Below are 16,031 nucleotides of genomic sequence, written 5' to 3'. Positions count from 1 at the left end.
CATTTCTGCCGCCAACATACTGGTCTTTAGTCTTCATAAAGAACGTATTAATGACAGGCAAATCAATGCGACTGCAAAGGCAATAACACAATTTCCTTCATCGTTATTTGTGTAGTAATCGTTAAAACTATCCATTAATAGGCTCAATAAAAATTAACAATAATTAAACAAATCAGGATAAAAGTCAAATGTTTTATTATTGATAAGGTAAATTAGCCTAAATTAAATACAACTCTATCAAACTAACTAAATAGCTAAGTATTTTTAAACCATTTTTGTTTTCAAACAAACAATGATAATAAACAAAACTGTACTTTCTATAAACCACAGAAATACATAAATCTTTATCAGTTATTTCTATTTCAATATAACAATGTAGTTATGACGTCACCAGTAATTTTTTGAGGTTAACCCTTAACTCGAAGTATCTTAGTGTCTTTTGAACGATATTGAAAATTGAAATATATACTCTACCCTCGAGGTATTTATCAGACAGTTAGACAAGGAAAGAGAGAGGACAGGTAACGCTCATTTAATCAACCTTCAAAAAGTGAAGCCAGTTTCGATGTGACCGCCATGTTTTGGTGCCAGTACGTTGCCCATTACTACCTTTGCAGAGTTACCAGGTCTACTGATTTGTCTTACTGATTTCAACTTCAATTTACTGATTTACTGAAACACTAGGTAGATCTACTAAAAAATATGTAATGATAAAATCATGTTCAAAAAGTAATCATTCTGTCAGTGTTTAATTATAAATTTTGAAAAAAATCTATTTATTAATATATTTATATCCAATATTCTAAACCTGGTAACCTTTCTGGTGCCGCTTTTGTCTTCAGTCAATTCCATACGATTACGCATCCCCTCTCTTTCCTTGTCTAAGATCAGACACCTATCTCAAATTACGTATAAAAGTTACAGTGCCCTACAGGGTATCATAGTTTTACATATCGGATTGATAATGATTGGAAGATTGTTAATGAATGACTTTTACTTTTTGAGGTAAGAAAGACAGAAAATTACCATGAAGAAATGAATGCATATCTTTTTGAAAATTGGTTTAGTAATATCTTACAAAAATTACAAAAAACGCTTTCTTTGATATCACAGAGAGCTGGCGAACTCTGGGAGATTATGCTGCTTTCGTCCCAATTCGCGTAAACAAAATGTACATAGAGACAAAAAGAGTAGGCACAGAAGATTACTCAGAAATTAGTGACTATTCTAAGTTTAAAAATAAAAAAATAAAGGGAACGACCAGAGACAATTTATTTGCAGTGCTATTAGAGGGTTCGGTTTAACCTTGATATAAGCGCTTTGGTTATAATACTTAGGTATACTTAGTAAGAAGAGTGAAGTGGGTAAAGTCCTTCGAGTTAATGTAGTGATTAGTTCAAAAGCAGATTATAGTGCGGCTTAGTGTGCACGAGAGCTTGGGTAAATAATTACCGTAAGTAAGAAAGACCCTGTAGAAATATTATTGGATGCACCTACAGTTTTAAGTATTTATTACCTAGTATTAATTTAGGATAGAACAGAACTGCTCATTGATCGTTCTGATCAGATTGCTGTGTAAAAGACTCCTATTAAGGGATGTTTTATTAATAAAAAAAATTGAAAATTAGGGAGCTTTTTCAACATTAAATCAAAATAAGGGAAAAATAAATATATAAATCAAAAGAATATTACAGTGTGTTTTGAACATAAAAGCGTTAGTTTTAACCAAATTTCGTGGAAAAACAATTTTTTTGTGGAAGATAAAAATAAAAAACCAAAATCTCGGTTATTTGTTTTTTCGCATAAATTTTGAGGTTATGTGAAAAAAATGTAAATACTAAAAATATATATCGTTTTATTACGTACAACTTTTTCCATAGAACTTGTAGTTTTGCCGAAAATCGTGATTGTGTCTGTTTTTTACAATTATTAATAACTCACCCCCTTAGACTTCAAATCGCACGTAAATTATTTTTCCTTTAGTTCTTGTTATATTTTTTCTTTATCTAATGGTTTCCATCCTGTTGCTATTTCTTTTGTCTCAAAAATTATCAACCCTGGTCTATAATGTTTTTAAGAAAAAATATATTTTATTTTGATTTTGTTTTTTCTTAATTTTAATATAGGGTAGGTGGGGGTAAAAGTCCGCACTTTATATATATGCAATATTTGCCACACTTTTGATTGCAGTATACATATTAAATTTGTCAGGCCATTAGGATAACTAATGCCCTTAGCTCTAAATATAAAACAACAGCTAAACAGCTGTAAGAAAAAAAACTATAGCGGAAAGTACAATATTTTACAAATCGGATTCTTGCCCCATTAATTGGGGCAAAAGTCCGCATAGCGGATCTTTGCCCCCTTTGAATAAAAATAATTTTATAAAAATAAAAATTAACAACGTATCAAATAAAAATCTTTATTTTGTCAAAAAACATGATCTAAAAACTTATAAACATACAAACAAGTAAATATATGACCTAAACACAAAAAGATAAAAAATAAAAGAAATTTTTAAAAGCTGAAACACTTTTTAGGTTACAACTAGTGCAACATTTAATCACTTAAATCGGTTGATAAGCTCACAAAGTCCTTAAATCTAGCAGAACTGCCTAGCAATGGCTTGGAAAGTTTCCTTATAATGTCTGTCTTGTTAACAAAAAACTCTTCTTCAGTTTCTGAAAAACGCATTGTATTGGGTGCCCTTCTATAATAAATACCACTGTAACCCTCATCTACTATTACAGTAATTCGCATAACATACATTCGAAATGAGTCCTTGGTTTTGCCGTAAACTTTTACTATAGCAAACTCTCCTGGACTTAATTCGGATAATTCATTATCAGCATCACTTTCAGAAAAACTTGAATTGCTGCTACTATCATGAAGTGATATTTGCGCGTCCGAGTCAGAAGAATATTCATATTCCTTTTTATTTAGTATATTTTGTTTTTCTTCAAATACTTTTCTTACTGTATTTTTATTTTCCTTAATGCTTTCCTTCCTTTTTTTCTCGTTTATTTTGTATTTCTTCTCCAGCTCTGAGATTTCCATTTGCTCTTTATGTGGAGTAGATGTCAGAAGTGTAGATTTCAATCCTTTTCTTGTTCGTTTTCTCTTTTTTGTTAGTTTTGGCAACGGAATGATATCTGACGGTAACGTAGTAGACATTTCATTTTTCGAGCTTCCGGGTTTTGATTCCCGGTTACTTGAAATGCTAGCTCTATCTGGTAGATTTTCAACATTTCGTTCTTCTGCTTCACCACTTGCTTCTTCTGCTTTACTATTTAGTTCTTCTGCTTTGTCATTTTCCTGACTTTTGTCTTCGTCAAATACAATTCTTAATTGTGTATCTTTATTATTTCGGTCAAGATCATCTACTTCTTCTTGCTCTTGTTCAGTTACTGAAGAAGGTAAAAAATCTTCTTCAGTAAAGATATTTTCATCTAAAGGGAAAATACCTGTCATTTTAAATCCATTAACAGCTTTTTCTATAGTAGCAGTTTTCTCATAGGCCTGCTTAAATAATCCAGCGACGTGGTATTCTGTGACTACTTGACCGGGATTAGATGTGGTCCAATTATCACACAAATCATCATAGTAAGCTTTTAATGGCCTAAAAAAGTTTCTGTCCAGTGGTTGAGTTCGATGGCTGCTATGAGGTGGGAGGCTGAGCAAATGGATGTTATTATTTTTTGCGTAAGTGATGGCTTCTAGAGTGGTATGGGATATGTGGTTATCCAAAATTAATAGCACTGGGCTTTCAGCGGAAGGATTTGTATATTTGCGAAAGTGCTCCAAAAATTGAAGAAACTTAACGGAATTCATGTATCCAGAATCAGTTACAGCCAAAACAGAACCAGTTGGAGCGTCCTTTATCAAAAGAGGATTTAGTCTTTTGCGTGCGAAAATAAAGAATGGTGGAACATAGTGTCCTGTTGCACTCATAGGACATGCAGCTGTCACAGTTCTTCCTTGCTCTGCAGCTACATTTTTTGCTACTTCTTTTTTTCCAGTGGGAGCAACATGTTTAGGTAATTTATTTGGCACTGTTTGTAGACCAGTCTCATCCATGTTGTAGATTTTATTCGCTGGAAATTTATATTTCTCCAAGACAGATTTTAAATTTTGAAAATACTGTGTCAATTGATGTTTGTTGAACCCCATGGTCCTAGCTACACTGGTTTTTCGTGGTGTACGGAGTGAAAGGCGGTTTCGTTTCATAAAATTTCTAGTCCAATCTCTACCTGCTAGTTTTGATTGCTTAGAAAATTGATGCTGAATACCATTTCGTTCTGCAAACTGATATGCCAGAAAACGAAGCGATTTTAGGGTGAGCCCATAGAAACGTAAGTCTAAAGCTTTACAATGGTCCACTATTTGCTTTTCCTGTTCTGGAGTAAATACAGGTCGAAATCTACCCAAGAAATTAACGCTTCTGTCCGCTTTTAGCCTCTTTCGAATGGTAGATTCATCATAGCCAAGAGTTCTACCTATTTCTCGTGTTGATAGACCCCTTTCCTTTAAATGTTTAGCCTGCATAAAAACATCGTCTGTAAATGGTCTTAGGTTCTCATTTTTTCTCTTGTACGTCCTAAAACAAAAACGTAATTTTTACAAACAAACAAACAAAAACGTAATTTATACAAACTTCTAAAAAAAACTTTATGAAATAAGTAAAATTCTAGATAATAAACAAAAACTTCCTTAATGAGGCAAAAATCCGCATGCGGATCTTTGCCCCTTCCGACATGCGGACTTTTACCCCAAAGTTCACTATTAATTTTAGCTAGGCTTGTTTGGAACAAACTAACCTCAAATTAAAGATTTTGTATCTTAACATTATTTGCAATAAACCGGCTTACATAAATTAGTTAAAAGACTTTTTAGAAAAATAATTTAACACATACAATCTTCAAAAGAATGAAAAAAAAAAATTAGATTAGAACAGCAAAATTTAAAACTTACCTCATATTTTCGTTAACTACCGCCGCACGAAACACGTGTATAATCTACAGCGCTGTTCGAAAGGTACTGACCGATCCATGTGTGAATCAAGTTAATATATTCGCTCTGTCATCTAGAAAGCGTGTGCGGATTCTTACCCCATGCGGACTTTTGCCCCCACCTACCCTATGTGTTACTTTTTGGAGCTGAAGCTGGAATACTTCGGTCACATTATGAGACACCCTGAAAAATATGATCTTTTACATCTGATCATTCAGGGAAAGATCCAAGGTAATCGTCGTCCTGGTAGAAGAAGAACATCATGGCTGAAAAATCTAAGGCAATGGTATGGAAAATCAACTACATCGTTATTTAGAGCTGCTGTCAATAAAGTCGCGATAGCGAATACGGTAGCCAACATGATATCCAACGATCGATAACGGTCATGGAACTAGAAGAAGAAGAAGTTACTTTTTGGGAAACTGTAGATACTTTTTGGGCAACTAAATCCCAAAATTTGTAATTTTGTAGATACGTCTGTGACAGACTTTAACTTATAATAATAGTTTTAATTGAAATATTTCGAGTTAAGAGTTAAATCATGACTTGAATCTAAACAAACCGACTTTTCGATGTTATTCTTATAAAAGTACGTTTTTTTTTTATTTATTAATTACCTATATATTAATATTAGTTATTATAACGTTTTCCAAATTCTTTTTAGTTGAAAAGAAGAATCGTGTAGAATAAAAACATGTAGGGGAAATGTGCCTATTTTGGACCCCTGCCTATGACGGACTTTCAGCTGTAATTTCAAATAGCGCGCGGTTCCATTCACAAGTTCCAGACAAGTGACTGTTCAGAACAGTAACTGTATGAAATAAAATTAAAATTTGACGTTGGTGGTCTAATAAATTATTAAAATGAGAATATATACTAATACCCTACACCTTGTCCAGTTATACGCGCCTAAAACAGCTGCACAAGAAGAAGACATCAACAGGTTCTATGGTTGTCTAGAAGAAACTGTTAGCGCCATTCTGAATCTTGAACTAATCATAATTTTAGACTTTAACGCAAAAGTAGGATGGATGGATGAAAAATGGACTGGGACAGTTGGACTTAATGGGCAGACAATTACAAACACGTTCTATCAACATCATCTACGGAGATTATACACATGCCGCAGCCCAGATGGACAAACAAGAAATCAAATAGACTACATCCTAATAAGATCAAAACGGAAGTCTTTGGCCAATAACTGTAAAACATATCCTGGCGCAGACTGTGAAAGCGATCATCAACTCCTGGTATTGGACGCTCTAGTTCGTTTTAAAGTCCTCAAAAGAAGACCCCGAAGAAAACTCGTGTCTCTAAATCTATCAAAAATCAATGACTTCCAACAAAACCTAAACGAAGCTATTTCTTTAGACTTTAGACCAACTAGATACTGACCTTGAGAGTACTTGGATCTATCTCAAAGATAAGGTAATTGAGGCAGCAAAAGACTGTGTGGCAGAGGTTTCCACGGGCTGTAAGCTGTGGATATCCGATAATATGTGGACTGTGATTCAAGGCAGAAAAGAACATAAAATTAGATACGAAACAAACGCTGAATACAGAGTGTTATCGAGAGAAATCAGAAAAGAGTGCCGCCAAGACAAAGCTAATTACATCTCTCAAATATGCAGAGAGATAGAGGAACATGGCTGTCGAAATTAACCAAGGGATATTTCAGAAGATAGTGGTTTGTCGCTAATAACACATGCTAGTAAAATCTTGTTGCATATTATCAAACACAGATTAAAAACCTATCTTCATTACCAAATACCTCAGGATTAAGCGTGGTTTGTAAAGGGTAAAAGTACACGAGAACAAATCCTGAATCTGAGGCAACTCATTGAAAAGTTCAGAGAATTTCAAGTACCTGTGATTATATGCTTCGTTGACTACCAAAAGGCATTTGATTGTGTAAGCTGGATAAATCTGTGGTCCATTTTAATAGAAATGGTCACACCAATGCACTTGGTGACACTTATTAAAAATCTGTTCCAGTCCAATATAGAAACAGTACGACTAGACCAGAGGTCCTGACTTATTCAACATTTATTATGGTGAACATGTCATGAGGACGCCTTTAAATAGATAGGCCGGTGGAGTAACAGTGGCTGGTAGGAAAATCTCCAAGATTTGCTGATGACACTACACTTATAGCAGCAAATGAGCAAGAAATGTTTAATCTCCTGCGAAGAGTTGAGTACAGAACCAATAAAGTTGGTCTGAAAATCAATAAAGCTAAGACAAAAATAATGGTGGTCGACAGATTTTGCACTATTCAACTGACTAACATATTACAGGAATACCAGATAGTGGACAGTTTTGTCTATCTCGGGTCTAATATAACAAACGATGGTAACTGTGAAGCAGAAGTTCGGAGACGTGTTGGTATGGCAAAAAATGCGATGAGTTGCCTAACTAAAGTTTGGAAAGACAAATGTCTGCAACGTATTCTGCAATTTTTTGCTCACGTGGTTCATAGAAGTGACGATAGTCTTCCTCTTCTTCTTCTTCGCGCGACTAGGATTACTCCTGTTTGTCTACCTCTTATTCTGTTTCAGTCGTTGTTGACTGTACATTATCTTTCCACCTTTTTGGCAGCCTTCCAACGGGTCTTCTGCTATATGGCTTGTTGTTTTTACAGATGTTCGCTAATCTATCCCATTCGGTTTACATGTTCGTTCCAGTTTTTTTTCTTGTTTTTATCCACCTGTTAATATTTTGAATTTTGCATCTCTTAATGATATGCCCGCTATTGATCTTAATACTTTCATTTCGATAGTGTTGATTTGTTGTTTCGTCTTTCTTGTATCGGTCCTTGTCTCCGCTGCATATGTTAGAGGGATTCAAAGGGGTAGTGAAGCGCAATATAAGATGCTGTTTCCAGTTAGCATTCTCTAGCTTCTCCTACTCAATCCCTATCCTCACTTCCACGAAGTGCGGCTTGGGCTGCACGGGTGTACCCTCGAAAACCTGAGCAACCTTGCTGGAGATTGGGTAACCAACTCCAATGGAAGGCAGGGTCGGGGCTGACGAGGAAGGGAAAAATGGTCCTCCGGAAAGGGGGTTGGTGAGCAAGGTTAGCAGCCTACTTACTGTCAAAAAAATCAATGCTCAGAGAACCGAACAGAAGCCTCGGAATTGGACGATAGTTTGCAAAGATTAATTGTTTCTGGAAACGAAGAGAAGATCAAGAGGACGATTACCAACTAGATAGTCCGACCGATAAAGACCAATGGAGAAAAGTTGTTAGGAATATTGGAAGAAATCACTATCCTTAGTAATGGGGAAACAACAAGAGAGAGAGAGATCCAATAAAATTTTTCGGTAAGTAGTATTTTACTGGTAACACACGTTAAGCTAAGTGTTGCATTTATTTTGTATAAAATGACTACATTTTTGTCAAATACTATACTTTGTTTTTGTTTCAGGTTAAAATGGTCAAAACAAAAGTAACAAAATTAAAGTTACTGCCTTGTATTTGCCTACGATCGAGCTCTGTTTCGTTACCCATAACGGAATAGAGGTCCATCATAGAAAAAAGAAAATAAATTGGACATACGTTCAGTTTTGCTACTTAATAATTTACTTAATATGTTTTACAGTGTTGGCTCTACTATTGAACAAGAAACTGCTGCCCATATCATCATTACGGAAACTTGTTTTTTTGGACTGTTCAGTAAACATTTGCGAAAACTTGTATACGAAGTAGCTGAAAGAAACAATATTAGCCACAATTTTAATAAGGAAGCCAGGATAGCAGGCTGGAAATGGGTGAGAGGTTTTAAAGGGTAATCCTCAGTATCATTACGCACTCCAGAGAATACTTCGTTGGAAAGGGCTTAAGTTTTTAATAAACCAAATATATGTGCCTATTTTTTTCAGTTTCCACCGGAAAGAATTTATAATATAGATGATGAGTCCGGTTTGACAACTGTGCAAAAGACATCTCAGAAAATTTATGGTAGTAAAGGTCGAAAACAAGTTGATTTTTCCTCGACAGAGAAAAAAAGATGAACTTATGATCGATGCACCTACTGGAAGTGTAGCCTTCGCTCAAGAAAAAGGATGGATGACTTCCGGTATTTTCTATCTGTTGCTGCAACATTTTTTAAAGTATACAAAGGCTTCTAAAACCGACAAAGTTTTGTTGTTACTCTATGACCATGGTAGTCATAAAAGTTTCGAAACTCTCCAATTTACAAAGGAAAACGTATTATTATGTTTTGTTTTAGCAAAAGCAATATACATATCTAGGCACCAATTTAAATAGCCAATGGGACCACTCAACAGAAATTAAACAGCGAATAATAAAAGCAAAAGCAGCATTCGTTAGAATGAGAACTATTTTCAACAGTCGAGACATATCATTAAAAACAAAATGCCGTCTATCGAACTGCTACATATTCACAGTTCTGCTCTACGGAATGGAAGCGTGGACACTGACTGTTGCATCTATGAATCGGCTCAAAGCTTTCGAAATGTGGTGTTATAGGCGCATCTTACGTATATCCTGGGTTGACAGAGTTACTAATGTGGAGGTCCTGCGTAGAATGGGGAAAGAATGTGAAATTCTCATGACCGTCAAAACTAAAAAGTTGGAATATCTAGGACATGTAATGAGAAATCAAGAATGTTACGTACTTCTCCAGCTGATTCTCTAAGGGAAGGTAAATGGTAAGAGAGGACCGGGAAGAAGACGCATTTCCAGGGCTTCAAAATTTACGAAAGTAGTATAACACGACTACCACTGAACTGTTTCGCGCTGCAATAAACAAAGTAAAGATAGCCGTGATGATCGCCAACATCCGGAACGGATAGGCACTTTAAGAAGAAGATGTTTTGTTTTCCTGCTCAATGCTCTCATCACGTTCAACCCTTGGACGTTGGATTTTTTAGACTTCTTCAAATTTAGTACGACCAAGAAATTCAATTATGGCTGCGACAGAATCCAGGTAAAAGAATGACTCAATTTAAACTAACCGATCTCTTTAATAGAGCATATTTTAAAAGTGCTCTACCATCAAATTCAATCAATGCATTTAAAAAGACAGGAATACAACTGTTCAATCCAGATGTCTTCGAGGGCTGGCAATTTTTGCCGCCTATAAGAACAATTAGAGAAAATTCTGAACAAAACTTACTGCCAGGATGTTCTGACCAGAACTCACCACCGGAACATTGGAGCCAAAATGTTTCTTCGATTGAAAGTTTATCAAAAAGACCCCCTTATTAGAAATCGACATCATGGTCACTCCTAAACATATCGGTAGAAGATATTTGTCATCCTCTTTAGTTGGATTATCTGAAGTACCGCAGAAAATAAGTAGAAAACGGGGTAAAACATCATATTTAAATTCAACTCCAGAAATTGAAGATATAAAACAAACAATTGCAGAAAAAGAAGCAAAAAAGGTCTTTTGGTTTAATAAAATAGTTTGGTATTTATTTATTTTATACAAAAAGTCCATTAAGGGCATATTAAAAGGTCCATCACGAGCGTATATATGCCCATGATGGACCCTTAAAAGGATTTTAGTAAATTATGACTAGATTTTTATCATCACTTCTTCTGAAAAATTTGAAACATTTGCATATTGTTCAAGTAACAAGATGTTATGTGGTCATATTTAAAGCATGTTAAGTAAATAATTAAAATTATTATGAAGTTATTTTCTTAAGGAGTCCATCATAGGCATATTTCCCCTACATAACGTCATAAAATGACGCTCCAAATTCTAATGTACTAACTCTACCAAATTTTCTCTTGTATCATCGTTTCTCTTTTTATGTTCGGGAAAATTAAAGTTATAGTCCATATAATCATAAGTCTGCAGGTGAATACCAACAAATCCCCCGTATGGCTTACTATTTTTGTAATAAAGACCAGCTGATTGTAAGGGTACCGCAACGTCAGAATAGACTGGTTGAATGTCTATAAAAGGGATCGTAGTTTGAGCTGCATCCTTGTTCAAATCAGTGTGCGTAAATTCAACAGTTCTCGGTAAAGAGAACTGGTCTTTCACCACGTAATAGTCTGTCGATTGAGGTGAAAAGGTTGGGTCAATTAGATTATTCATCACAATTGCGGTTCTACAAATTACAAAAAGCATTTATTAACTACATAAACATATATTTTTTGAAAATTTCAAGAGAGGTACTCATTAGTAAGGTGTCGATAAATTTCAGCTGCGAATAAAACGTGTTTTTTGTTGGTTTGTATCAAAAATTTAAATACAAGTTTATATGAAAAGTGAAATTAAAGTGTTTTCTAATTGCAGAAGAGAAAAATTGTAAGTACAATTTTTATTTGATGCACATAAAACCATTTAAAGGATTTTATTGAAAACTAAACAACAGAAGATCTATTTTTATTTCAAATAAAACGCCTATAAGCCGCGTTAATTACCTTAAGTCAGTAGCGGCTCTAGTATTAACACTACTAAATGAAAAAAATAAAAATTAAAAATGACACTTGGAAAAGAAAAAACTTTTTACTCCAATACAAAGCGGATACCGTTCAGACGACAGCTGATAACATTGTTGCACTAGAATCCGAAATTCATAAAACATTTACAAATCAACAAAAAGTAATCACAATATTTTTCGACATCAAAAAAGCTTTCGACACAACATGGAAGTATTATATCCTCAAAATTATGAAAAACTGGAAAATAGATGGTAACTTCCTCGCTTTCACCAAAAACTTTCTTCAAAACAGGTCCATACAAGTAAAAACGAATGGATTCATATCAACATTGAAATTATTCCATAATGGAATTCCTCAAGGATCGGGCTTAAGTCCACTAATTTTTAATCGCCATAAATAATCTAACAAACCACATAAAGCTTCCCGTAAAAGCTAATCTTTTTGCTGATGATCTAGTAAAAGTAAAAATATAGAATTAGCTAAGCGAATTTTACAGAGAACATTAAACAGCTTAGAAATGTCGTCTTTAGACAATGGTTTAACTTTTTCAACTGAGAAGACTAAAGTAATAATGTTTGGCAAAAGAAGAGCAGAATACAGCTTAAACTTGTATCTAAATGGTCATTCTCTGAAACAAGTCCGCGAAATCAAATTCTTGGGTGTAATATTTGACTCACAATTCACATTGACTTCACATATCAACAATTTGATCAGATCCTGTCAACAACGAATAAATTTATTGAGAGTTTTATCCAATCATAGATGGGGTTCAGATACTAAAATTTTTCTTAATTTATATCAGACATTAATAAGAAGCAAACTCGACTACGGATGCTGGAGAGGGTAAATTTTATTACCAAACTTTCCACATTTAAAGTCCGGTTTTCACGCTACGTCTTATTGTACGTTTTGTTGGATAGGACAAATCCTATACAATAAAACGTGGCATGTAAACAGCAAAACGTACGTCTTGTCGAATCGAAATGAAATCCAAGGTCAGATCGTAGAAATGATGGGACAAGCATAGTTTTGCGAGAACTGATAGGATAAAACGTTACGTGAAAATACATGTTCAGACAAGTCGTCCGATTTTGACTTATTTGACGACTAGTTCCACTGCAGTTCGTTTCATTTTTCTTAAAAAAACCTAATAATGTCAGATTTGCGGCAATGCATCCACTATTTTCTCGGGGAATTTATTGAATTGTATAAAAGTTTTAAAGTAGTTCTGTTTTAAAACCAAGTAGATTGCATTACAGGTTTCAGGAATTATTGGTTTGGATATTATGGTTGTGAACTCTAAGTCCTTGACGCTGCGTCCTGTTGTAAGATATCTGAGAGTTGCTGTGAATCTTTCATGGGGTGTAATGGCTTTTCTTATGAGGTGTCTTATTTCAATATGTATGATGTTACCAACTCTAGCATTTGACAATAGGCTGAGGTGTCCATTCGCAAATAATTGCGCCAGTTATCTGGTTCGCCTCTCATTTCTTTTAGTAACGAGACGTGGGAATACTGGCTTCTTTTTAGAAGCCTACTCTCCTGACCAGCTTGTCTTTTCCCTCCTCATTCCCTTTTTCCTCAATCATAGTATCGTTATGGTTGAAAAAATCAAAGAAAGCAGCCGTGTTTCATCCATAATAAAAAAATCACTAAACAAACTTCACACAACTCAAGACTCTGAATTAGAAATGAGGTAGAAAACGGAAGGGAAAACGTAGTGTGTATACACTGGACAAAACGTACATTTTGTCGTACGTTTTATATGACCCACAAAACGTACAATAAGACGTAGCGTGAAAACGGGCCTTAAGAGAGGCTAGTTTAACACCTAATTGCTTCAAAATATTTATTAAGGACCACTGAAGCAATAAAACACTTAATATGTATTATGTATTTTTCCTTCGATTTATTTATAGTGAACTTAAGGGCTGATTCAACATTGATAATTATCGCAATTCTGATAATAATAAAAAGAGCTATACAAATATCATTAGCTTTACAGTGAGTGCTAGGAGGCAGTAACAGAGATACATAAAATTAAGAGAAACAAACAAGTATACAGTTTAACACAAACCACCGGGTTTAAAAGCGCATTTATCACTTACGCACCACGCACTTTTCGAGATCGACAACACACCCCAACCCGTGCCGAGAGGCAAATTAGCACTAGTCACGTGGTCACTGGTCCACTGGTTGTCCCAAGTTATATGACGCGGAGTGAAGAGAGATTATGAAGGAGACGGTCGCAAACACATTAACACGAGAGCTGACGAGTTGCGGGTACAAGTTGGTAAAATAACTAAATATATAAATATGATAACAATATTATAAATAGGTTGTTTTTACAACAGATGCATCTGTTATGAAACAACAAATAAAAATCAACTAAAAAAACTGGATGTTATTTAAACCACATCTCTACGACTAATATTTGAAGCCTTTAGAACTACTGCAATAAGAAGCCTTCAAGTGCTAACAGGAGAAATGCTACTATACCTCGAAAGACAATGTATATCACTGTGCTACGCTTCAAAAATTCTTAGCGCAAAGGATCATACCTTTCTCGCAAGTTTAGTATCGGAAGAATCACTAGAACAATACACAAATAACACCACCAAGACAGTACCATTTTACGAACGAGTTAAAAGATTACCGTATTATATCAATCAAATCACCTTGGCACCCATAAAAATATACCAGACACCTTCCTGGACAGTTTCTTTACCAATAGTAGATCTCTCCCTACTTAAACATGATTAAGCATTCACACATTTCTGCTAAGGTCAGGCTTCAGTATCATGCAAATTTACTCAAATATTCCACTTACAAATTGTTCTTCACTGATGCCTCCAAAGATTGCAACGGAGTAGCAGTTGCTACTGTATCAGAAAACGTAATTTCTGCCACTAGATTAACTGACGGCAGTAGTATTTATACCGCAGAGCTCCAAGCAATACTTGACGCACTAAATCATTGTAAAACCACAAATGAAAAACAAATACTAATATTATCAGGTTTATTAAGTTCTTTACAGACCATTAAATATGTTTATCCTACACACATCAATCTATTCCTAATTAAAGACGCGTTGCAACAGCTCCAATTTTCTGAAAAACCCGTATGGGTCCCATCCCATGTCGAAATAACTGGTAATGAGCTAGCAGACAAAACAGCGTTTGAAGCAATAAACAATGCGAACATTCCGACTACAACAGGTATACCAATATCAGATACTAAAACTTTATTCAAGACTCATGTAAATAAAATCTGGCAAGAAATATGGGAACAAACAAACACAAATCTTAAAAGTATCAAACCAGACGTATCTTCAAAAAATCTTCCTATACCACCAAAACAGAAAGACCAGGTAATTATCAGCAGACTCCGGCTTGGGCATATACGACTTACGCATGGCTACATAATCTCCAAAGAACCTCTACCAATGTGCCAAAGATACCAAACACCTTTCACAGTCAACCATATAATAATAGAATGTCCAGAGTACACCTTAGCCAAGGCGACATTCACGATACCCAACAGCCTAAAAGAAGCACTGGTTGCAAAATTCAATGAAGTTTTATCTCTTTTAAATTACTGTTAACTCTATAATAAATTTTGATTTAATTTTTGTTACATTTACATACATATACATTGTACCATATTGTTGTAAGTCATGACTTTTAAAAGGTATCTTATTTTCTCTATTTGTATCATAAACCTACTGCTAATAACCCTAGTGGTTGATGCGGATAAATAAAATAAAAAAAACATATATTTTTTAGAGGTGTGTTGTGAGAGATTAAGAAATACCCAATGAAAATGTATATCGTAGATAAATGTTAACATTGTCTTAATTTACTGAATTATATAGTCCAGGATACGACGGTAAAATAGTAGATTGGTTTCTGAATGTTTTTTATATGCATCGATTTGCTTAAAATTTTGGCAGTAGTTAAAACGTTGCTCAAAGATCAAAATTTACCCTATGCCAATGTGTGCTTTTTCTCTAAATGTTAATTTTTAGAATAGTGAATTTTAAGACAAAAATGCTCTTTAGAGCTTTTTTCGAAAATACGATATTTATTTTTAAAAGTGCCTCAATTAAAAAATCAAACTTTTTAATCGATTATTATTATGATAGTTATGAAATAGATTATGTAGTTTGTAAGAGTGATACAAAGAGTAAATCAAAGGTTCCCAAACTTTTTGTACCACACCCCCTTTTGTTGAAATTAAAGTTTCTTGCGCCCCCGAGCCCTTAACAATAAATTTTATGGGTCAAAGAACAAAACAAAAACAAAGTATTACATAGAAAACAAAACATTTATTTATGCTGCCATAAGATACAATAATATCAGTTTTTATAAAATACAAAAATTATTAATAAAAGAAATATAGATTAGGTTGGTTAGTGAGATGGATGTGCTTGCATTTTCTTTACTAGTATGCCTATTCGTGGCTAAGTTTTAGTAAGTGCACAACGCAAGTCATAAGCAGAATTAAGTTTATTCCGATACTTTGTTTTAATTGCCACAAGTGTTGAAAATGCTTTTTCGCACAAATAGGTGCTTGAAAAAGACAAATATAAACG

General features: G+C 34.4%; 2 protein-coding genes across 2 annotated transcripts in view; both read right to left on the bottom strand.

Moving 5' to 3' along the window:
• LOC140448735 (uncharacterized) overlaps positions 1-16,031 on the bottom strand; it is a 123,384-nt gene that overhangs the window by 32,909 nt on the left and 74,444 nt on the right. The window contains exon 9 of the mRNA XM_072541847.1: positions 10,759-11,100. Coding sequence (XP_072397948.1) covers positions 10,759-11,100 — 342 coding nt within the window. The remainder of the gene's footprint in view (positions 1-10,758; positions 11,101-16,031) is intronic.
• Positions 179-10,475, bottom strand: LOC140447297 (uncharacterized). Its single transcript, XM_072539886.1, has 2 exons — positions 4,972-10,475; positions 179-4,597 (listed from the first exon to the last, which is right to left on the bottom strand). Exons 1-2 carry the CDS (start codon positions 4,974-4,976, stop codon positions 2,560-2,562), a joined length of 2,043 nt encoding a protein of 680 aa, XP_072395987.1. The 5' UTR covers positions 4,977-10,475; the 3' UTR covers positions 179-2,559.

This window comes from Diabrotica undecimpunctata, chromosome 8, assembly GCF_040954645.1.
Source record: "Diabrotica undecimpunctata isolate CICGRU chromosome 8, icDiaUnde3, whole genome shotgun sequence".
Classification (NCBI taxonomy): domain Eukaryota; kingdom Metazoa; phylum Arthropoda; class Insecta; order Coleoptera; family Chrysomelidae; genus Diabrotica; species Diabrotica undecimpunctata.
The sequence above is the reverse complement of the archived record's forward strand: the minus strand, read 5'-3'. Positions and strand labels throughout refer to the sequence as shown.